At 34.5% G+C, this 24,336-nt stretch overlaps 3 protein-coding genes across 4 annotated transcripts in view; 1 reads left to right on the top strand and 2 right to left on the bottom strand.

Moving 5' to 3' along the window:
• Positions 1-12,092, top strand: part of LOC119834799 (solute carrier family 2, facilitated glucose transporter member 1-like) — a 19,383-nt gene extending 7,291 nt beyond the window's left edge. Inside the window, exons 2-11 of one of the 2 annotated variants that reach the window (XM_038359309.1) lie at positions 5,562-5,708; positions 6,225-6,385; positions 7,307-7,431; positions 7,677-7,817; positions 8,471-8,608; positions 9,138-9,325; positions 9,427-9,639; positions 10,118-10,220; positions 10,416-10,584; positions 11,377-12,092. In XM_038359309.1, coding sequence (XP_038215237.1) covers positions 5,562-5,708; positions 6,225-6,385; positions 7,307-7,431; positions 7,677-7,817; positions 8,471-8,608; positions 9,138-9,325; positions 9,427-9,639; positions 10,118-10,220; positions 10,416-10,584; positions 11,377-11,485 — 1,494 coding nt within the window. In that variant the 3' untranslated portion in view covers positions 11,486-12,092. The remainder of the gene's footprint in view (positions 1-5,561; positions 5,709-6,224; positions 6,386-7,306; positions 7,432-7,676; positions 7,818-8,470; positions 8,609-9,137; positions 9,326-9,426; positions 9,640-10,117; positions 10,221-10,415; positions 10,585-11,376) is intronic. The other variant, XM_038359310.1, reaches the window with a different exon arrangement.
• Positions 12,093-13,481: 1,389 nt separating this feature from the next.
• Positions 13,482-24,306, bottom strand: LOC119834800 (solute carrier family 25 member 35-like). Its single transcript, XM_038359311.1, has 6 exons — positions 23,946-24,306; positions 17,388-17,683; positions 16,891-17,047; positions 16,225-16,315; positions 15,468-15,683; positions 13,482-15,143 (listed from the first exon to the last, which is right to left on the bottom strand). Exons 2-6 carry the CDS (start codon positions 17,666-17,668, stop codon positions 14,950-14,952), a joined length of 939 nt encoding a protein of 312 aa, XP_038215239.1. The 5' UTR covers positions 17,669-17,683; positions 23,946-24,306; the 3' UTR covers positions 13,482-14,949.
• Positions 18,092-23,161, bottom strand: LOC119834801 (solute carrier family 25 member 35-like). Its single transcript, XM_038359312.1, has 4 exons — positions 23,029-23,161; positions 22,222-22,548; positions 21,563-21,705; positions 18,092-20,052 (listed from the first exon to the last, which is right to left on the bottom strand). Exons 1-4 carry the CDS (start codon positions 23,031-23,033, stop codon positions 19,850-19,852), a joined length of 678 nt encoding a protein of 225 aa, XP_038215240.1. The 5' UTR covers positions 23,034-23,161; the 3' UTR covers positions 18,092-19,849.
• Positions 24,307-24,336: the final 30 nt, after the last annotated feature.

Raw genomic sequence — 24,336 nt, 5'->3', positions numbered from 1 at the left:
GACAGATTCGAAATTCAAATGTAATATTTTTTTATAATTAAGTGTAACAGTATTTATGGCCAGACTAAGTATATTTAGTACAAATATAATTTGCGGATCGAGATAGAATATAATATAAGATAGTTTTTATCCCAGAAATGTCATGGGTACAGAAACTATTCTGTGTAAGTCCCGGGACTGTCTTTTCATTGACCCCACGGGCGAAGCCGCTGGCAACAATCTAATGTAATTATGCAAATAGTTGAAGTAGATAACAATAGACTTTATAACTGTGTAAATAAAATATTTTAATGCCAAGGTCGCATTAGTTATAATAAGTGTCGTGTAACCCGCTTTGTGGTTTGAGCAATGCAAAATAAATAATGCATTATTAACTCTCCTGTAACTCTTTTAAATTTGACACAGTCATACACTGAAATTTTATGTTGCTTTCAAAATTATGTTAAAAATTTCAAAATAATTTAAAATATCCTTCATTGCTTTTAAAATAATGGTAAAATTCTGGCTTTAATTTCATTGACTTATAAATTAAATTTAAAACACTTGCGTATCATCATTCAACGGAAGAGAGATTACCTTAATATTATTATCACATTAAACTTAATTCAGTAACTTAATTCACACACCAAGATAATTCGGTCGATGATATTGGAACATGTTTATGTTATCACTTAAACACCACAAGTTGGTTAAATTGATCAATTTGTTTATTATGATAACTATGTTAACAAGAGGAACCTTGGTGGTAGAATACGTAGATTGTTATTCATATAATAACTTGTAAAACTTGTTTATTACTGATGTTCTAAATTATAATACTTTGTCTGTTACTTAGACAGCAATACAATATATCTTATTGTACAATATATACCTAATTTACTATGTATTTTTTCTCTGCACATTTCCAAGTCTACGATCACGTTTTTGACATATTTATGTTAAAAGAAATGGAGCTGGTGGGTCGCCTGATGGTAAGGGCTACCACCCATAAACATTTAGAGAGGTATAAGGTCCATTGCAAACCTTACGCCTCTACAAATGGATTGCCGACTTTAAATTGGGAAGGTATTAAGAAAGGATTGGCGAGTGGAATAAAGGAAAGGACCGGGAAGGGTAAGGAAAAGGATATGGGCCCTAACTAAGAGAAAACAGCTCACAGACATACAAAAATAACTGCTACATAGCAAATAGTGGAAAGTTAAAACAACGCATTGTATAGGAAAATGAAATAAGATGTATCAATTTGAAATATAGGAAAATATCAATGGTTAAAGAGATCGTTAAAAAAATATTTATATGTTTAAATAAAAAAGCACAGTGAATATTTCATTTGACAATATTAAAGCAATTTCCGTTGAAATAATTGTACCTAAACATATCAATTATACATATTATTATTTCAAAACAGAAACAGTCGTACAAAAATAATACAGACCCTGATCTTTGAACTAGTGGTGAACCGTCTCGAGCGCCATTTTCTTCCCAATCTTTTATGTAAAAGTTTACAGTGCAGAAATTAAAGAAAATAAAAAAGATTTAAAAAATCATTGTAGGTATAAGATATAAAAGTCATACCTATTACGTGTGTGTGTGTGTGTGTGTGTGTGTTGTATGTGCGTACGCGCACATCGATCGATTGATCACCCGGAAGGTCTTTTGAAAGATATATCCTTATGAAGATGTAATTTTTCAGATTGCTAGAGGGTCTCGTCGCATCCCTGGTTCTCATTGTGATAGAGTTCATGACATTTCTCCTTGGACTAACAATGTTTTCCCCGACCGTCTCATTGACCTGTATCCTTTTATTAATGCACAGCTCACTAGCTATAAGTTTTGTTTGCAATAAAAGCATTAGTTAAGCGTATCGCTTGTTGCATAATTATTCTTACTAACACGCTTTTATTAACTTCACCTGTGTGTTTGTATAATCTTCTCCTTTTTTTGAAGTCGGTTGAAAATTGTTACAGACGCTTAAACACACATAGCAATTTGATAGATCACTGTATCAAAAAAAAGGTGTGTGTGAGATTCAAACACGATAGAAGTGAAACTTCAGTAAATCGACAAAAGAATGAGATGAATATATATGAAATATAAAATAGTATGTATATTTCTGTCTAATTCTTTGCCAGCTTCATTCTACACATTTTTGTATTTGTGTCTTTTACCTATCGTTTTTTCCGTTGCATCAGGTTTGAAATCACAACGATTCTAAAGAAGTTTCACTTCAATAATATAGAGGAAACCTTAGCATAAAAGTGTTAACATTAGTATGAAGATGGCTTTGTGCTTCTGGACCCCCCGATCTTGCTCAAACCGGCCTCTGTAGTACGGAATGACTGTGTACTATCAAGTTATTTATTTCGTATCTCTGCATGAATTGTGTGTTATACTGAAATTGGGTCAAACGTGAGACTGGTTTCTTTGAGTTATTGTTTACTAGCTGCGCCCCGCGGTTTCTACCGTGTAAGTCTTTATCCCGTTGGAATATCGCGATAGAAAGTTGCCTATGTGTTATTCCCGTTGTCCAGCTAAGTACCAAATTTCATTGCAATCGGTTCAGTAGTTTTGTGTGAAAGAGTAACAAACATACACACATCTTTACAAACTTACGCATTTATAATATTAGTAGGATATACTTTATCTTAAACAAACACAAATGGTAATTCACATTTTCTTATGGAATAACATAGAGGCAACTTTTATGCCGATATTCCTACGGGATACGGACTTACGCGGGTGAAACCGCGGGGCGCACCTAGTATATTATATGTGTTTATTTAAGTATATCCAAGAACAAGCAAGTTCATTATCATAAAACAGCGGTAATTACGTCTAGACTATATATAGATTAAAGGAGGATTTATTATACAATTAAAAATAAATCACGATGTGTATATTTATTTATAGTAAATAGTTGTAAATTACTGAATCAAAGATAGTGCTATCATTAAGCTACGGTTTTCTTAATTGATCTGATTGTATTAATCCTTTAAAACCATGTGATTATCAAATTTATAGTAAAAGTTTATTATTTACTAGCTGTAGCTGAACAAACTGGAGGAAGAAATACTTTTATCCCGAATTTCAGATATAATTGATATATACGATGATTTGTATAGATTAGGTTTAATTTAATATATTTTACGTAAAATAAAACTTTTTTTGGTATTAAATCTAAATGCATTGGTAAAATAATAATAAATCGAGAACGGATTAAATCGCCACATGACGTTCTTATTAGGCAATAGTAAAGATACTGCAAAGAAGCCTATACAATCCTACGATCTGTACATTTTTCTGCTTACCTTTTACTGAACAACTATGACAGGAGGTTGCAAATGCATTTTTTAAGCCTAGATGTGTTATCAATAAAATAAATATCGTTTCATCTACATAATAATAACAATTTAGATAAACTGACAGATATTTAAGAATATTCTTTTACTCTACTTTAAACCATCCAATTCCTTCATGATAGGTAAACGCGACTTCTTAGTCTGCTGATTGTGTGGTTTTTCGAGTCGACAATAATTAATAAATATCCTTATACTAGTAGTTCTTACCTTTTAAACCTCCCCTGGACTATTTAGAATGCACCAAAACCATGATTATAAAAATCAGACCAGCCATTCTTGAGTTTTAGCGAGATTAACGAACAGCAATTGATTTTTATATATTAGATTACAACAAATACATGTAGGCATTCCTTACTAAACGGAAACGTAAGTGTTACATTACCTATTTAATATGTGGAAATCACTCTAATCAAGTGCAATGACTATCTTAACCGACTTCAATAAAGTTTTTCGTATTTTTGTGTTTGTTATCTCACAACTTTTTATGATTTTTTTGATGATTTTGATGATTTTTTTAACATTCAAAACGAGTAACAGACTTGTTATGTAGTCCCATTAATATTTGGTCTAGTTTTGACAACTGAAGGCGGTATGATCTTTTCTTTGAAAATAATTATTTATATACATGTAAGGATTGGTATGGATGTTTCACATGCATACCAAGTCATGTTTTATGATAAAATATCGTTACAGTTACGTTGCGTTGAGACACCCATGCAAATAAGGCCAGTGACCTCAACGCTTGTGGCTAATACAAGAGTGTAGATAGCACGTACAAAACTACAAGCATTTATAAACAAAGTTTTTTCTTATTATGTTTTTGAAAGAGACAACCACTTGATTCTATTAGCTACATATATTTTGATATCCAATTCATATAGTTCATATTTGATTCATCGGAGAGATTACAGAACGACGTAAAGCTAATCGAATCAAGCTATAATCTAATTACGCATTTTTTTATATTTAGTTAACGTTTGGAATTTGCAAAACTTCAATCTGCCCGCTTTTTGATAAAGAATCCTTGACTCTTCTATCAGCTATAGGAGCGCACGGGTCCGCTTCCATAGTACTTACGTACTTCATCTTGGATGGCTGGTTGTGCGATTGGTTCTGGCCAATATTTTTCCTTTGTTCCGTATTACCGTCATGCGTAGACTTGACCACAGCTATAATGGTCTTATTCTCTTCTAAGTGGTAACTCACCACTTTGTTTATTGCGACTGTGATCGTTATTTCTTTTATATTTAGGGTTTGAATTTTCTTGCACTGTTTGAAATGCCTTTTCTTTCACTGTTACCATTCAATCGAATGATTTTCTTTGTTTGTTTAGTTTAAGAATTTATGGCAAGATGTTATAATGGGATGAAGATGTGTAAGTTAATTTATTATGTTATTATTTTATTAGCAAGCAATTTGAATTGTCTGCCTTAGAACAACTTGCAATTATACGGGATTAATTAATGTGGAATTAGACATCTAATAATAAATTAATATTAGGTTAGTACCTTTACAATTACAATTATAAATGCGTTGATGATCGTGATGTAGTTTTATTAACTACATAATCTCAAAATAAACTTTATTTCATATTGTTTTCATAGCCCATAGCAATCATATTCTCAGTAAACGATCAAATTAGTCAAGGTATGATAAAGGCCTACTAACCTGCTGCTATTCCGATAATAATTGCTTCAAAATCATCCTTGTTCTTGTAATACCATACTTCACACTAATACTATCAATGTGAAGGTTTGTTTGTTTGGATGTTTTAGTTCGTCAATCACGCTGAAACTACAGAACGGATTTTGATGAAATTTGGTATACAGACATGCTATGAGCTAACTTGGGTGATAGAATACTTTTTATGCCGATTAAATGCTCCGTTGGGATGAAACTGGAATAGACAGTCACAAAATCATTCCCTAAATCCACGCGGGTAAAGCCGCGGGCGGAAGCTAGTTAGGTAATAGAAGGAGAAAAATAGAACCAAACGAGGTTTTAGCTTATTCTCATAATATTAAAAAAAAGTTCCCTTTGATATCTCAGAAAATCGGTCTGTAAACTGTATCTTCACAAAAACGATCTTAAATATCGCTGCACATTTGATACTGTTGCAATGCACTTAGCATAGATTCAAATACAACCAATCCACATCCCACTTCTAAAGCCCGACATAAATACCCCATTGATTTGTCGCAGATCACCAATGAGCACCAGCATTTGACTCAAACGCACGAGTATCGCCCGGGATGGTCCTTCTACCTGGTGCTGGCCGGTGTGGTCACCACCCTGGGGTCCTCGTTGCCAGTTGGCTATAATATCGGTGTTGTCAATACTCCTGCTGAGGTAGGTGTTTTAAGGTCTGAGGCCATAAGATTGTTGAGAAGAAATGCCTAAAATGATAAGACAGCAAGGCGATAAGATCGCCAGTTGTACTTAGTTTAGTAAATAAGGTTGAGAATAATTTATTTTTGGGCGTAATGTGATGCTGAACGATACGCTGTAATGGGTTAACTGTATCGATCTGATTTGATTTTATATTATACAATCCTAGATTGAAGGAAAGGAAAGGAAATTGAATTAGAAATTTCTAGAAAATTGAATACTGTATAAGTTCTGAAAACATTATAACTGTACTTAGTACTTAACATATGACCTTTTTTGTATTTTACAACAAATTCGGTTTTCTTTCTTATCTAAGAGCTTTCGATTGGGTGAACCGATTTTGAAAATTTGGAAGGAAAAAATAGCTCTATCTGTATATATATATATATATATATATATTTATTCCTATTATTGGCTCACGTTTCTATGTTTAATACATATTATACTGTAAGACTCCTAAAACATTCTATGTTATAGGTGATAAAGCAGTTTTGCAATGAGAGCTTCATCAGCCGCTATGATCTGCCGCTCGACGACACGTGGCTCAACGTGCTCTGGTCTTCCGTCGTCTCCATCTTCATCGTTGGAGGATGTACTGGATCCATCTTGGGTTCTGTACTGGCTGACAAGATGGGGAGGTAAATGGATTTGAGCTATCTTCTTGTTAAGAAAAAAAAAACGTGTAAATTTGTAGGTTAAGTTCTGGGGGAGCCGGAGGCCTATTTCCTTCTCCTCGCCCTTCCCATTCCATTCCTTCTTTCCGGTCATCAATCCTTTCCTTGTCCCTTATCCCTTAAAAGCGGGCAGCGCATTCTCAGAGGCCTGAGCCTCTGCGAATGTCCATGGGCAGTGGTGATCGTTTACCATCAGGCGAACCACCGGCACAGTTGCCCGCTATGACATAAAAAAAAAGGTTAAATGTCGAAAACATTGAGGACTAATAATATGCAGTGATTCTTCTGGCAATTTGGTAGCAACCTAAATCTCTAATTTAACCAAAATTCAGACACTATGATTACGAAAAGAAAATTTTAAGATATTTACCATTTGGTATTTTTTACTTGCATGGAGAAAACTTAATGAAGGAACCATCTCCAATCTAATAATTTCCTGTAAAATTTACATACTAAGGTGCTTTGCGTGATATTGAGTGTAGTAATCTAATGTTTGTAATTGTCTATTTGAATTCCACACTGAGAGGAAAGGGTGGGAGTGTTATTAGTAATGCATTTTTTGTGTGGTGAATCTCGATGTTAGCCTGAAGGGCTACTATATCTTAGCACGGACGCGTGGGTGAACTACAAGCTCACCTTAGTAGCGACATGCCCAGGGGCATCCCCCCTGGACGGGAACCACGAACCTCTTGGGCTGTCGCACAAATGGAGGGAGCCGGAAGGCCATACTCGGTCAGGCGATAGAAATATATGTAACATAATTGGTAGTACGAATAAAACTCCCTGATTTTCCATTTTCTCCAACCTTCATTTAACTTATTCAAAGAATTTAAACTGTTAGTGTACAGATAACTACTTGAGCTCATATAATATATTGATTTTCAGGAAAAAAGCTACGATCGTTACAAGTGTGTTATCAATAGCCGGCGCTTTGATGTTCCAGTTCTGTCGCGCCGCCAACTCTGTTGAGATGTTGATCCTTGGAAGACTGCTTGTCGGTTTGTCTGGTGGTAGGTTCCACATTAATATATTCAAGTTGTATAAACTGTTTGTTCGGATGTTTAGGAAACATGTGACACATGATAAAGTTTTCAAAACTACCCTCAACTTGTAAAATAGAATTAAACTACTTGATCCCGCCTCAGCAATCGAATTCCGTACTCTGTCGGTTTTATTTGCTCATTTCTTTTATAATTTCCCATCTATTTGTTTTAAATACTTTACCTTAATATTTCTATAATTATTATTATTCCAGGTCTTACGACTAGCATAGTGCCAATGTACCTCACAGAGTTAGCTCCATTAAGTCTAACGGGTGCGATGGGCGTGGCTTGCCCCATGGGGGTCAATGTCGGGGTCCTTGTGGGACAAGTCATGGGACTCAACTTTTTATTGGGTAATTTTATATATAAAAATGAAACTTAAAAACGATTGTTTGGATCTAAATAACATAGTGCACAGATACATAATATATCATTATACGTAACGCACTATATCTGAGTTTATTGCCCTGCATTTTGGTCCTTCGAGCCAGATAGGTACAGCATATCGCGTTATTGAGCCCATTATTGCGATGACGTTTAGATTTAAAAGTAAATAATATTCAACAAATCCAACAGAAATAATTCTATTCGTTGTTGCTAATGTATTTTAAACATTGTAGTAAAAAGCTTGGATCTTTAATTACAAGACGAAATACACAACAGCGGCAATAAACGTCATCACAAAAACTCCTCTCAAGATGGACTTTTGTGTCCATGAATCCGACTTTAATTCATCAAAATAAGGTTGAATTTCTTTGGTGTGTATAGATAGACCAGCTAGCTTATGTCATATTTGAGTAATGCATAAGCATTATAAAAAGCTTGACTTTTGCTTCTACGTTTTTCCGTTTCCACTAGGACTCTACAAGTATACTTGTCGACCGTGTTATGTTTGTTTTTGTATGGAATTATGTATCTAATTGTTATTATTGATCGAAGGTTAAGAGTAAATAAGGTTTAATATTTATTGTTTTTCTAAGTCTCATTAATATGTAAATCATTCCAGGTGGGGTTGACGAGTGGCCGTATCTTTTGTCCGTCTACGCTGTTCTAGTCATTATTTGTTTACCGATTTTATTAATATTACCTGAAAGTCCAAAGTACCTGTATGTAGTTAAGAAAAACGAAGTTGAGGCTTTGAGAGGTATGTATACTATGTATTTTAAATTTTATAAATGTTAGATGACTTTCGGTGAGATTTCGCCACGTCATGGTCACTTAGTCAATTATTTAGATACCAAAGCATCAGTTTTTAATAAAAGAAAGGGAAAACGAAACTTAACGCTACAGAAACAGTAAAGATAAACAAAATTTACAGCTATAGAATTAGTTCAATATTATACAAATTATGAATCAAGCGCCTGATTAGACGAATACAGCTATTTTTGATTATCTAGATATTGGTATAGTTTCAGATGGTAAAATTGTCAAGGTCTATTAAAAAATATTTTTTAATATATATATATATATATATATATATATATATATATATATATATATATATATATATATATATATATATATATATATGTATTGCAATAAAAACTAAGAGAACGACAGGTCGTAAAGGACAATCAATTAAACAACTCTTTTTGGTCCTTCAAACTGGATCTCATCATAGAACTAAATCGCGTCCTCAATCTATTGGTCCTTTAAACCGGATGTGGTTACAGAGCTGAGCCGGGTGCGCGGCGCGTCGGGCGGCGCGCTCAGCGACGAGCTGGAGGCGCTGCGCGACGAGGCGCTGGCGGGCGGCGCGCGCTGCGGCATGCTGCTCGCGCTGCGCGACCCCCGCCTGCTGCTGCCGCTGCTGCTCGTGTGCAGCGCGCAGGCGGGCCAGCAGACCAGCGGGATCAACGCGGTGAGCGTGTGCTGTGTGCTGTGCTGAATATGAACCATTCTCAACCTCATAACTTGATATTAAGTACAGAAAACAACACATATAATGATATTCTGTTGCAGGTGTTCTACTACTCGCAGACGATATTCAAGCAGGCGGGGCTGTCGGATCTGCAGGCGCAGTACGCCACCATCGGGTGCGGCGCCATCAACGTGTGCACCGCGGTGCTGATGCTGCAGCTGCTGCCGCGCGTGGGCCGGCGCCCGCTGCTGCTCGGCTCCATGCTCGCCGCCACCGTCATCCTGGCGGCGCTGGCGGCCGCCATGAGCTTCATTGTGAGTGCTTCTAATAGTAGACCTAGCTATAAGGGACCTTCAGATACTGATTTTGTTTAATACGCAAAGCTCTACGTGTTAAAAAAATAAAACAGTTGACATCTGGTACATAGGTACTCAACGCCCAGCTTAACAACTTATAATTGTCTGCTCATGTTTCACGCACCTTTTGAACGTTCATTGTTTCGCTTTTTTCTGATAAAGAATATCTTGTATATAAAATTCTCGTGTCACAATGTTAGTTACCTTACTCCTCCGAAACGGGTGGACCGATTCAAATGAAATTTTGTGTGCATATCGGGGAGGTCTGAGAATCAGCCAACGTCTATTTTTTGTAACCCTGAATTATAAGAATAAGGCAGAACAGCGTTTGCCGGGTCAGCTAGTGTTCTATGTATTTCATTATTATCAAACTAGATGTTTAATTTACAGACAATGGATATTTAACATTATTGAAATGTTTTATGAATGATTCCAGACGGCGTACCCGTGGATGGCGCACGTGGCTATGGTGGCGGTGCTCGCTTACGTTCTTGTCTACGGCTTCGGACTTGGCCCCATTCCATACTTCATGGCTTCTGGTGAGTAGACATAACAGAAGAAGAGACTATGAGACTATGACTATGAAGAAGAAGAACGTACCTATGCTTGTAGACCTCATATTCTTATCTAACTAATGTGAAAGTTTGCAAGGATAGACGGATGTATATAAGTTGCTCTTAAAATAAGCTCTTAAATGAGGCCCGTTTAAAATCTCGCCCCAACTCCGATTGCAGAGCTGTTCGAGGTGTCCCCCCGGGGCGCGGGCATGGCGTGGGGCTCGCTGGCCAACTGGGGCGGCAACTTCCTGGTCGGCATGTGCTTCCCGTCGCTGCGGGCCGCCATCGGCCCATACTGCTTCCTCGTGTTCTCGGGGCTCACGGGGGCCCTGTTCCTGTTCCACAGGTATGCTAAATGGCATTACTTTTATGTCCTAGTGTAATTTTTCGTTATGAAGGATCAAAGATGGTATTACTGTTTTAGTATTGTGTTACAATAATACTCCAATTTTTGGATATAAAGGAATAGCTTTTCGCCCGCGTTTTTCCGCATAATTCCGTTTCCGTACCGTTCCCGTGGGATTTCCGGAAAATACTATACAATGTCCTTTCTCAAGTTTCACACTATATCTGTACTAAATTTCATCCGCATTGGCCCAGTAGTTCAACTTTATATTGGGATATAAATTATAATGACTATTCCTGCATATGTATAGATATAACACCAGAAGAAAAATGTTTGTAGCAATGTGGTAATTATAACAGATGGTACTCGGTACTAAAGTATTATAAATGTGATATGCATATACTGCAATTCACCGTCTTAAATAATTATAGAAGCTGTTTAAAATAGCTTATTTATTTTATTATTGTCATACTTATTTATTTATGACATAATTATGACCCGCTTTTAACGGACAGTTTTAAAGTGTACAACACTTATCAAGGATCAGTGACAATAGAATAATTTCATTAATTTATCTTATTATCCCGATTAGGATCGCCATGATTTAATAGTTTTGTTATGTATACTCTGTATAAAAAAGAGTGAGACAAGGATTCTAACATTAAAGTGTGTTTTTTGTTTTTTTACGACATTTGTTATTTCTCTGCAATAGACATGTATACTATGTGGAAATACTTAAAATAATATAGCTTATAAGTTATCCTGGTAATTATATTTACTATTACCTTCTAGAATGTACTTCCCGGAGACGAAAGGCAAGACACCAACGCAGGTATCGCAGCTGTGCAGTCTTGGGTTCGAGTCGCGACCGCTGCACTCCGAGCCCTTGCATGGCGTGTGACGTCACAATTCGTTGCGGTGTCGTGACCTCAAAACCTGTCACATAATGGTGGTGAGGTGACGTCACTTCACAAACGCAATGTTTTGACGTTTGCATCACACCGCATGTTACTTGAACGTTGTGACGTCACACATCACGCTTGACTTCAAATCCCACTTTAACGATAACGTCGTGACGTCACACCATTCAATAACATAATTGTTGTGGCATAAAATTGCATCTCTGACGTCACACTCTGATCCGTTATGTTCGTGCAGTGACGTCATAGCTGTTTTGACGAAAGTAGTTGTGACCTTCGAAGGTTCATGTGATGTGTGCTGTGAAATGTTTAAAATTTTACTTTTTCCATAATTTCGGAGAGTTAGTACATTGATGGTTTTTTTTTTGTAATGTGAATTGCAGACTCATTGTTTGTATATTTAAAAGATTAGTGTTATCATTAAAAATAATGGGATATCACCCTCAGGGTTATGGAATATTTTTATTAACTAAAATAAGAATTGATTGACTATTTGTTGATAGAAATTGTAAAATTCAAAGAGAAAATTTAATTTGAAAGGAAAACTGTGTGTACATTTGCCGAATAAAAGTAGCCTAGGTGTAAAAGCTCGTGCGAATGCTACAGTTTAGGGTATTAATGAACAAAGGAACAAACATACATAATTTTTGTATTAACAAATAATAAATGTACATTAATTTTACAATTTGAACATAAGTAAACACGAATCTTTATGGCTTTCTCAAATATAACACGTTCTTAGCGCGTCAGAGCGCTATTCTGACGCCGCGTTAGGACCCCGAATTTTTGTTCCAGCGCTAATGGTTTTGGTAAATAGAAATTAGGTACTTAGTGCGCGTCATAGCGTTGTTACTCTGTTTAAAGGTATATAAGCGCGTAGTAAAACACAATTCGGCGTCATAACGTCAGCGTCAGATAAGCGCTCTGACGCGCCCTAAGAACGCGTTTCATCTGAGTCATTAATCATAAAGCGGATATCCATAAATATGTAATCTAAACGCACAAAACCATCCGTCCTAATATTCGATCGCATCGGTTATAAAGGGATGGTGCATTCTAGATTTATGTATTTAAAGTAGTTTGACGCTAGCTAGAGTAAAATATACCGTATCAACTAGTGTTAAGGTGGGATTTTGTAAATCGTCGAACAAGTTATCTTAAAGGACACATTGAAAATTGGACAAATATTAATAACAAGTTTTCCGTCCGCGTAAACAAAGAGAAATATAGACAGTTCGGATTCCCGCCCATAGCTTTCATTCGCGTGGGAATACTGGTTGTTAAACTATTCTGTGTTCTCTATTAGGTCTCAAGTATCACCATACCAAGTTTCATCCAGATCGGTTCAGCGGTTTAGGGGCGAAGAAGTATATTATTATAGTAGGGATTATTTCATTCTCAATTACATGATTGATAATATTTTAAGGTCTTTAGTTTAATTTAATGCGAAAATTTAATTTATATGATATATGAAATGTGTGAGTTCTAAGATCGGTTTATTTTTTGTTTCATCAAAGAACGTTTTTTTTATAATTATTTTAATTTGCCCTAATATCTATAGCTAATTTTTTATAACTTTGAGTTATTTCCTAATAACTCATAGTTAGTGTTAATAGGAATATACGAGTGTAAATGGAATATATTATATTAATATATTTGTTACGAATAAGGCGCTGCTAAAGTTAATACGGACCACGCAAAAATTTTTTACAACCCTCGATTCGATCCAGCTAAGAATAGGATCGAGTCAGCGCCATATTGTGATGCTCTGACGACTCGATCAACCGCAATCGAATTTATAATCTTAGTTAATAAATAACGTTTGTCTTTAAATTTGATGTAAGAGTCATGAAAATAGACTTAAAAAAAACAGTTTAGTCAAGATTTTCTAGCATTGTTTATTATGTAATTTTTGTTATTTTAATAATTATTTTTATTCGCTGATGTAAACATCACATTTTAATATTTTAAATTGTATAATGGAGACTTGTATTTTATTACATTCGGAATTTAAAAAATTAAACTGCCATTCGTGATAATGCGTTCATGGGACATTAATTAATAAGGCAAATAAGAGTTTCATAAGTACAATAATAAATTATTACTGGCATCATTACTAATTAGCTATAATTGAGCTTGTAACCCGCGACAATAAAGTCTGTTTTACCCATATTACATCCATTCCCGCTTTTTTACTACAGAAAAAACCTATGTGCTACCCAGATGTCATGAAAATCTGTACAAACTAATATCACTAAATAAAGGAGCTTCATTTAAAAGTTACAATCAAGAAGTTTGAAATCAAATAAAGGCCCTTCACATTCCTAAAGACATTAAAACACCCGAGCAGACTAGACTCCTTATAATGCGATAAGAAATCCCCTTTTTTAAATCTATTGGCACCACAAAAATTTCTTCTAAAATAACGTCCAAAAGGTATGGTATCAGATGTCAGTAATAATTCCTCTGTCTAGTTTATATATACGTCCATCATTAAGCTATAAAAAATTGGCTGTATCGCGTACTTAATAAAATAAAATATTTTGTAAATTTTTTTTACGACAAAGGCTTTGTGAGCACTGTATTTAGTTTTAAGTTTTATTCAATTGTTTAATACACTGCATAATCTGATTTGATTTTATTTTAACATTAGGTATGGTGAAAAGAACTCTGCTCAAAGCTTTTACTTATTGACTGGATACTGGACTGTTTTAATGTAGGTTTAAGTGTAATTTTAGGTTGATTTATTAATAAAAATCTTAAAAGAACATTAATTTTTTATTTAAATAAAACATTTGTTAGTATAAATATATCTATCAATAAAATAAAACGCTTTAAACAATAACAATTAAAATAGTATCTTTTTGAGGTTATGAAAGACAATCACGTAATGGAATGAAAATTCGTAAAGATTACTCTTAAAATTAAAACGTAAGACCACCCACTATTGAAATGATGATGAAAATCGTGATACAGAAATTATAATTCATTATAATTGCTTGTGTATATAATTTTTGGCCAAGTCACAAATCACTAAGAAAAAAGAAAAAAAATACAAGATTTAAGAGTAAAGACGTGAGGATTTAAGATTTATATTTATAATAATAACAACTTATGATTTAACGATTCTTTGGTTGGATAAGATACCAATGTTCATAACCAATATCATGATGGTGAATAGATCCGGTTCGTTATGGTAACCTTTTACAGCAGGAGTGATTCCAATGTGAAAAATATAAAAAGCTAAATAGGGCGTCTAGCACCCACCACTTTCCCTCACTGGAATTACTCCTGTTTTAAGACGTCATAGTAGGTAACTCCCCAGTATATATGGTTCCTCCCCAAGGTTTTGCATACTGCTAAATAGCCAGGGATCACAATTTTCAATATAGAGTTACACATAAATCTTCCCTAAAATCTAAATAACTCTTATACACTTAAATCCTCAACTTCTCAAATAGTCTTCCAACGTTTTCAATTGATCCCAACAAACGAGCAAGAGGACGGTATGTGGGCCAAGTCTCAGATAGTTAGCCCCTACACCTTTGTAGAAGGCACTCGCTCCTTCAGACTTGAGCATTTTGATGAAACAATCCGCCATACCGCGGTATAGTTTGCCACGGTTTTGGGAGTCCACCGCTGAAATAAGCATTATACAACTGAATTTAAAGTTTTGAAAGTTATATGTTTAATATTAGGAACACAATATTTGAGTAATTATATTGATTAAAGAGATCATATTGTAATTTACACAAAATAACAATTTGAGAACATTCAAGGACCCTAAATCGTTCTGCAGACTAATACCAGACCAATGAAATATTATTTAAAAAATAATATACTTACTTTTGAGAAATCACATCATTCATAATTTTCTTACAAAATGAAACCTTATTATTTTATTGAGCTGATAATCGAATTATATGAAAGGAAGAAAACAAATTAACATTAATTAGGACTCACGTTGATTTGAAAGCCTCGTAGCCATGACGTCAAAAGGATTCAAGCACAGGGTCATCACGATGCCTCCCAGATTGGCGCCCATGAAGGACAGAAGGAGAGGTGACCTACATAGGTCCTTATCCCGGAGCCACTCTTTGGCGTATGCGAAACTGACCATTTGGGAACTGCTGCCCACCGCCCCACGGGGGATTTGGGGACCCACCCCACGGAATAAACCTGATATTATAAATATTGCATTAGCTAATTAATTTTAAAGTATATAATATATGGTATGCCAAGGTATTGAAGAGCCTAATTGAGTAGCAAATTAGGTTCTTAGAAATTATTTAAAGTTGTGTTATATTCTATCTCGTAATTGCTTCGCCGGCGTAGGCAAAGGAAATTCTAATGGAAACGAAGAAAGAGATGATTTATAGCCGCCGAACTATCTCCAGACATATCATAAAATCGCTCCGTTACGACGTAAAAGAAAGACAAACGAAACAATCACCATTTCCTGTTCAGAATATTATTAATGACTAGCAGTCCGCCCCGGCTTCGCCCGCGGTACATATATAACCAATAGCCTTCCTCAATAAATGGGCTATCTAACACTGAAAGAATTTTTTAAATCGGACCAGTAGTTCCTGAGATTAGTGCGTTCGAACAACCAAACAAACTTTTTAGCTTTATAATATTAGAATAGATTGTGAAAAATTCTATATGTCGCATATATAACATTATAGTGCCTTTTATTCTACAAAGTTAAACCCAGTACCTTTAAATCCTTCTTTACGAAATATATCAGATAAAGCATTCCAGGTGCCGCTGTGAGTGTGCTGGTGACCCACGGCTATTGCTCCAGCTGCCTGGGGATGAATTGTTAAAAATATAAGAAACATAATGACTAATACTAATTTATCACGAAATAAAGCTCCTCAGGACATTAAAATCACTCCAGCAGTTTTAAAACAATAATTAGCCGAAAGCAAGAGAAAGATGCATATGTGTTTCTATGCTAAAAACTTTTGTTTTATTGAAAAATCCGTTCAATATATATTTACTTTTAGAAACCTCTGTTCTTTAACCATGTTACAAAATATATACTTCATTTAAATTATTTATTTAAGTAAATTACAAAACAACCATTTCCACAAGTACATTTAAATAAAAGAAACTAAAATTTATAAAGATACAATCATATTTAGCAGATAAACAACCATTATAAGCATTTTTTAATTTATCTGCACATGATCCACATAACCACTGATCGAAGCGGCGAAGAAAACATCGTGAGGAAACCGGCATGTCGAAGTATCAAAACTTCAACGACATGTGACATCAGCCAATCCGCACTTGGCCAGCGTGGTGAACTATAGCCGGAACCCTCACAGAAGGCCAGAGTCCCTGCTGTGGGAACACATATGGACTGATGATAACCCACCTGCGCTTGTAAACGAGTCTTCACAAGGAAGAATGGTGTCCCCGCGATAGAGCCGAGCGCGCCCCCCACCCCTGCGGCTACCGCGCCGCGCACCAGCGACGTGCGCCCCTCCACCGTCGTGAGACCACGCCGCTCCGATATACGGTATACTCCTAGTCTGGATAGATAGGTATACGATACGACCCGGTATACATAGCTATGACATGCATGCGTTAGAGGCTTCAGACGTTTAAACCCCCCGAAATAATATTCAATTAAAATATATTTCCTCTATAAATATTAGGTTTACTTTAATGGACCCCGAAATTTAAATCAGACTACGCCCGTGATGGCAGGAGCAGGAGGAGTCTTAGGAGCTACTTAAAACTAGCTGACCCGGCAATCGTTCTGTTCTAACTCGTACCATTTAGGCCTTAGGGCTATATGTACACAAAATTTCATAAAAATACACACATACACACGCGATATATTAGATATTTCTTTTCATACAATCTCACCTAAATGTATTTAAAAAGAACTGGAAGCCCAACATAGCTGGCAGGCCGCTCTGTAGCGCCACAGCGCCCTCTGTTCGCGCGATAACGTACAACGCATGCGGAACGTTCTTATAAAACACCGCATGTTTTCCCTTGGACGCCAATTCTCCCTGCAATTGTAGCCTGGTTTTCACGACCTCTATGGGATTTGTGAATACAGTGGCAAACATGGCGGAAGTGCCGCCCATTAACAAGTCTGTGACGTCACGGACGACGCCGCCTGCCTGATTTTTTTCCGCCATTTTATGTTTTGTATCCTGAAAGTAGAAAGAGTAACGGTAACTTCATATAAATAAATTTCGTAACTTGAAAATTTATTGATTCGAATTGATCGCTAAGTTGAATTTCAGATATAAATGGGAATAATAAATAAAACAATTTTTTTTAAAAACAGCAACAATTTATTTACTTATTTAACAAAATAACATTAAAATATTCTAACAGATTCATGCCCTTTCGAGATTACAACATGATGTAAATTTAACTAAGTATATAATTAAAAAAAAAATCGATAAAATATGTTCTGTAGCTTTCTATTAACACTAATTTAATACATTCCGTTAAGACATCATAATCGATAATCTACAAATCTCGAGAAAATTAATGATTTATTTGTTTTAATATAACAATATTTTCTTGCAAATATAATAAATCAATAATTAACAACTGATATTTCACTCGTTCCTTTTTACATGACAAAAATAAAACAATGAAAAAAATGACACATTATCTACCGCGAGGTAGGTTATTGTATTATTTTATAAGCAAAATATGGTGAACTATTTAATACTGTTCTAAAATATTAGACTTACCTAGCTAAATAATATATATAGGTATTACATACCTGCAACACGTCTATTTCCTACTCTAAACTAATTAAAACATTGTACTTTGGTTTCACTACTAAACAAAACTAAATCGTTCAGAACATTATCAATCTCATTGGTTTATTTACCTACACTATATCACACTATACTAATGTTAATTTAATTAACATGGTAATTAAAAATTAAATATTTAAATAATTTAGGTCTCGGCGTTTGTACTTAGGTAAAATCATATTTTAAACATCCGTAAAGAAAATAATCTTTTACTACATTATATAATATTAAATGAATACTTTCAAAGAAGTTTCTTTCGATTTTTTTATTTTGCAATATTGCAGAGTTATTCGTTAAAAAAAAATCCATTTTTTATCCGACTGCGACAGAATAAGGTTTAATGTTTATCAAGCGTATGTATATATGTATGAGGTGTTGTTGTGACATAAGCAATATAAATATAACACAAACGCATCCACAAATAAAAAAAGAGATTTCTTTTTTTTCTTACCAAAAAATCGTCAAAATACCGTTACAATAAAACTTAAAAATTGTGGACTCATAGTCCATGTACAATCGATACATAAACACACCATAGAAATATATTTTCACAATGAGGAACTTCGATAAATAATATTCGAGTACAGATCCATCCTTTATAAAATCTAAGTAGCTTCCCGCTTTCTTCTGACCCTATGTATGGCAAGATTCTTGCGTAGAACAGATTTTGAAGTAGTTTTTTTATAGATAGTGGTTCAATTGGAAATTTATTTGTATATCACAACATATTATAATGGTAGTAGTATAGTAGTCTGTCTGTATGTATGTAGGCTTAGATCTTTAAAACTACACAACGGATTTTGATGGGTTTTTCTAATAGTTAGAGTGATTCAAGGGAAAGGTAGTGTTACCGTAAAATTGTAATCCGTTGAAAAATTATGATCCGTAATATAGGGCTTTAAGTCTTAGGCTTAATGCATTATTTTTCGATATTATTATGCGGTTATTTTTATCTTTACACTAATATTATAAATAGGAAACTTTTATATTTTTGTATGTTTGTCATCACGCAAAAACCACTGGACCGATTTCAAAAACTCCTTCACCATTTGAAAGCTGCACCTTCATTTAGAGACATAGGTTATATGTATGAAGCACGGGCGAAACCGTGGCGAACAGCGAAAGTGATATGTATATAGAAATAGGAACCCCCACTCGAAACGCAACCTGCACTTCACAGATGTTCGGTAAAAGCAAATTCCTAGCATAATACATAACTGGGATATTCGCATAATAGTCTAACGAAAAATAACGCGTTTAATTATAAGTATATGGATCACAATGCCTCGACAGCTGGCGACATATCTTATGTGCATAATATAATTACACCCGAGCGAAGAAAGGGGGGTGGGGGGGGGAGTGTAGTGTACAGTATAGTTTAAGAAAGAGATTTTTTTATTTGTTTTAGCAAGATAGACCACCTTTATTTATTCAGGACATCTTATAAATAAAGACAGTCTACCTTTCTGCATTATGGTGATTTAAAATATCAATGTCCGTTCGAAAATGAATTATTTTCACATTGAATCATCAACAAGTCGATCACGCTTTCAATGTTTGGAAGCTCTTCTGCAAATCCTTCAACATATCCCAGAACACGAGCAGCAGCACTGTATGCGGTGCTTGGCGGAAGTAAGACGGACCAACGCCCTTGTAAAACGCTAGAATTCCCTCAGTTTTGGTTATTTTCTTGGCACAGTCCCATATGCCTTCGTAGAAAAGGCCGCGCCCTTGCGCGTCGATAGCTGAAATAAATAAAAAATAAATAGACAATTTTTTTTTTATCTTGATTTCGCCACACATATTCTGGGACATAAAAATTTTTGACAGCATTTCGATGATCGGCTTAATGATTTACACATTCCATGGTAGGGTCTCCGCAAATGTTTGTGCTTTTTGGGGGTTTAGTTGAGGAACAGGCTTTATATGAGCGAAGCTCATTGTATGAATTAAAAAATATGTAATTCTTGAAATCTTGGCGCAACATTCCAATTTACAAAGGCGCCAAAAGTTATGTTTATCAAAAATTTCTTGTTTATATACATTACAACTCTAAATTTAGCATTATTTTAAATATTTATAAATGTCGTTAAATGATGCAAACAATTCACGATTAATTTCAACAAACACATTACGTAACGCGTTATTGTTTAAATATTTTAACGAGACTATCAGTAGTTATATTTAGATAACAGTTGATAATATTCCACTATTAACCACGTTTATGGGTAACCTTGCAAAGTATGGGACGGTTCCTTATATTTCGGAAGAATCAATCTTTGTTGTTTTTTTTCTCGTTATAAAGTCTATATCGTTATTTTCAAAAGCTATTTGAATGATTTAAGATAAATGAGAACTTATCCTTACATAAGAGTTACTTTTTAATAAGCAAAATTCGGTCAAGTGCGAGTCGAACCCACGCCAGGTTCAGCTTTTAATCCATGGAATGTTGTCGCTTAAGAACCACAGTACATGTGACAGACATAATTTTCATGAATTTAATTTTCATTTTTCAGCAACTCAACTCAGCAACGGCCGAGTTTCTTGCCATCTATTCTCTGCAGAAACTGTTCTCTAAACCGATGGTCAATTGATATTTTTTGTATTATGATTCAAAAGGCCTTCTAAAAGTCTAATTAAATAAATAAATGTTTCAATTTGAGTTTGAGTTTGACACTTAAAGTTTCTTTCGAATAGCTAACAAGCAATAGCCACTGTAATGCTAAAAGCAACTGTAAAAAAATACATCATCTCAAAAAAATTCAACTGTCTAATTATCACTGCTATTTTTGCTGTCTGTTTTGTATTATGATTCAAAAGGCCTTCTAAAAGTCTAATTAAATAAATAAATGTTTCAATTTGAGTTTGAGTTTGACACTTAAAGTTTCTTTCGAATAGCTAACAAGCAATAGCCACTGTAATGCTAAAAGCAACTGTAAAAAAATACATCATCTCAAAAAAATTCAACTGTCTAATTATCACTGCTATTTTTGCTGTCCGTTCCTATGTCCCATGTGTCCTAAACAACAGATTTTGACCAGTATTTTTTAAAAGATAGAGGGATTTACGAGGAAGGTTAATATGTATAATAACATCTATTGAGCTGCTCCGAATTTAATGCATGCGAAGCCGCGGTTAAAAAGTAGTAGATAATATTTAAGGAACACAAGTCGGACTCAAGAGTAAATTATTCTTATTTCGACATAATTTTTACAACAAAAGCACTTGAGCGTGTATTGTTACTGCATATATTACCTTGATTGTAAAGCCTAGTCATGATAACATCCATGGGCGTCAGAGTCAAGGTCTTCGTAATGGCGCCAATGTTGCTAGCCATGAACGCGCTGAGGTACTTTGATTGTTGGAACATATTGTTATTATCCATCCATTCTTTACATCTGGAATTATAATATTAACATTTTAATTTATATGCAAACATCATTAATAATTTTTGAAATGAATTATGACTTCTTTTGGGGTAATAAATTGGTTTGTCACGTAACGCGTTACTGAGCTAGCCCGTCTGGCTTACCTATCTCATGCATACGCTTGATTGGATTATGTTAAAGCTATTACTTCTGTCAGGCGTCCTGAAACGCTCACATTATTTTTTAATATTGTTTAACAGACATTAATATCTGCTGTATTACACAAACATAATTTATATAAATACTGATAAAGCAAATTTTTTTTTCCCAGAAAAAAGTAAACATAATTGTTTTTATGAATGCTGCAATGGTAAAAATAGGTTTGATACAAAAAAACAATACATCAGTGAATGACAGACAGACAGGTTTACTTTGGCACATACCTATTATTAGGCATAAAACTATTATTGTAATATAATAAATAGTATTTAATGGTATATACAATATTTTGCAAAATATAATCAGACAATATTTAAAGTAACTTACACAGAAAAGGCAGCGATCTGTGATGCAGAGCCAACCGAATTCCTCATCATCATACCATGTGCTCCCCTCCACAAGCCTAATAAACCGTTTTTCATATAAATCCTTGATAACGCATGCATCATGCCAGGATGACCATGTTGCGTTCCAACAGCAATCTTCTTAGAGGAATACGACATGAGTTGGGTCTTCACCAACTGTAACGGACTCCCTACAAGCCCCCCGCACATGCCAGAAATGCAGCCGACAGCGAAGCTATTCGCAAATTTTGTATTGTGCTTCTCATCTCTTAGTATGCCGTAGTTGTCTGCTTGCTGGTAAATACCTAATCTGAAATGTTGTTCTATATCAATTTTAACTTAAATTTTGGCCATTTATCCTACTAATATAATAAGTGTGAAAATTTTTAAGAATGATGAATTTGTTACTCTTTCACACCAATACCACTGAATGGATTTTGATAAAATATGGTGATGATGCCAGGGATATTTGAGAATATTCGCTTTTCCCATGGATTTGTCCCCAGGTGATACTGCATGACGCAGATAGTATGGACATGCCAAGGCTAAAGTGAACCTTAGAAAGTAAATGTTTTTTTTTAATGTCATTTAAACTAATAATAAGCTACTTACTGTCATTAATAATTATATGAGGTTTCAACAATACTTGTTTAATGAAACGGTTTTCATGCAACATGCAACATGCATGGATCAGCTAATAGTACAAAGATTTAATATAACTGTCACCAATTTATAGAGAAATTAAAACAAAGTCTTACAAATAATTTTCATATTTTCTAACGTACCTTACCCCATTTACAACCAACTGAAACCACAGTGCAGGAGCGAGGCCTCTTTGCAATGCAATAACTCCATCATGTTTCACTATTGTATACATCGCATGAGGTATGTTTTTATAATACACCGCATGATGGCCTTTGGCTCTGAGCTCTCCTTGTAGTTGCATACGGGTCTTTATGACATCAAATGGGTTACTAAAGAAACCAGCACCAACGCCTGCCAAACCTCCAATGATGAAATCCATAATGCTAAAAATAATGATTAAAAAATTTATTGTTCACTTACAATTTTATAATACAGCAATGAGCACCTCAGCTTTTGTTTCTTAGAATTCTTTAATCAACCCTGTTTGTAGAATTCATCTCTTTCTAACAAGATGTATATAAAAGGAACAGAGAATATTTAAAGGATTATTAGTATTTTCCATTAAAATTAGTTTAATGTTATAAATAACTTGTTAGAAAGAGATGTATTCTTCTTTTGTTAATTTTAGTATGAGATATTATAAGGGCTTTTTCAATTTGTTAATATAGGTGATTTGCGCATTGTGAATTTTCATTCACAATGAACTATGAAGCTATTAATATTATACGAAAATTTGGAAGATACTTACAAACTCTTTTATTTACACTTGTTAACACTCACACTAAAATTGCTAGAATTGTTAACAATATAAAACAATAATATCATAGGACATGAACTTATTTATAGCACAATAATTTTTGTTTGTTAATATATTTCATATTAGTTTAAAATTAAAAAAAAAACTTAATCTTAAGTCAAGTTAGTGTAACGTTTTCTAAACGATGATACTACTCTAATATTATAACTACAATTCTTTTCATAGTGCCAATAGTCACAGTTTTCAAATATCAGGGCAAAGTCTCATACAAAATATAAGAATGTTATGTTTATAATATATCTAACCTGTTTTTGTTTACGATTATTTTAAATCATCTCGATTTCATAATATTCCGTATTCCCATTGTGAAATAAAAATCGCTGGAGATCGCACTGGAGAATTCCACTGAAGTTGAATATCTCGGTTTAGTTTCGTAACCATTTCAAATTATTTTCATTAAACTCGAGATTGCCGAATGTCACAGATGACATTGACATCAATGAAAATTTTGATGGAACAAATAACGTTTATCAACTTAATCATATTATACGATAACATAAACCCAAAATTTTTTATTTATTTATTTATTAGCAAGGACAAAGGAAAAATATAAAGTTGACGTACTTAGAAACTCTCTAACTTTTAACTCTTACGCCTAATATAGGGTCATTTTTAATCGCTCTTTCCCCATTTGGG

The sequence above is a fragment of the Zerene cesonia genome, chromosome 20 (assembly GCF_012273895.1).
Source record: "Zerene cesonia ecotype Mississippi chromosome 20, Zerene_cesonia_1.1, whole genome shotgun sequence".
NCBI lineage: Eukaryota > Metazoa > Arthropoda > Insecta > Lepidoptera > Pieridae > Zerene > Zerene cesonia.
This window is presented reverse-complemented; position numbering and strand designations above follow the sequence as displayed.

Coding starts and splice junctions, on each gene's coding strand:
- LOC119834801 (XM_038359312.1), bottom strand. Junction 21,706..22,221: donor CAGATCGCTGCCTTTTCTGT/GTAAGTTACTTT, acceptor TTATAATTCCAG/ATGTAAAGAATGGATGGATA. Junction 20,053..21,562: donor GACTAGGCTTTACAATCAAG/GTAATATATGCA, acceptor TATTTATTTCAG/CTATCGACGCGCAAGGGCGC.
- LOC119834800 (XM_038359311.1), bottom strand. CDS start 17,668: ATGGCGGAAAAAAATCAGGCAGGCGGCGTCGTCCGTGACGTCACAGAC. Junction 15,684..16,224: donor TCGTAAAGAAGGATTTAAAG/GTACTGGGTTTA, acceptor TTATAATATCAG/GTTTATTCCGTGGGGTGGGT. Junction 15,144..15,467: donor TACGAGGCTTTCAAATCAAC/GTGAGTCCTAAT, acceptor TGCTTATTTCAG/CGGTGGACTCCCAAAACCGT.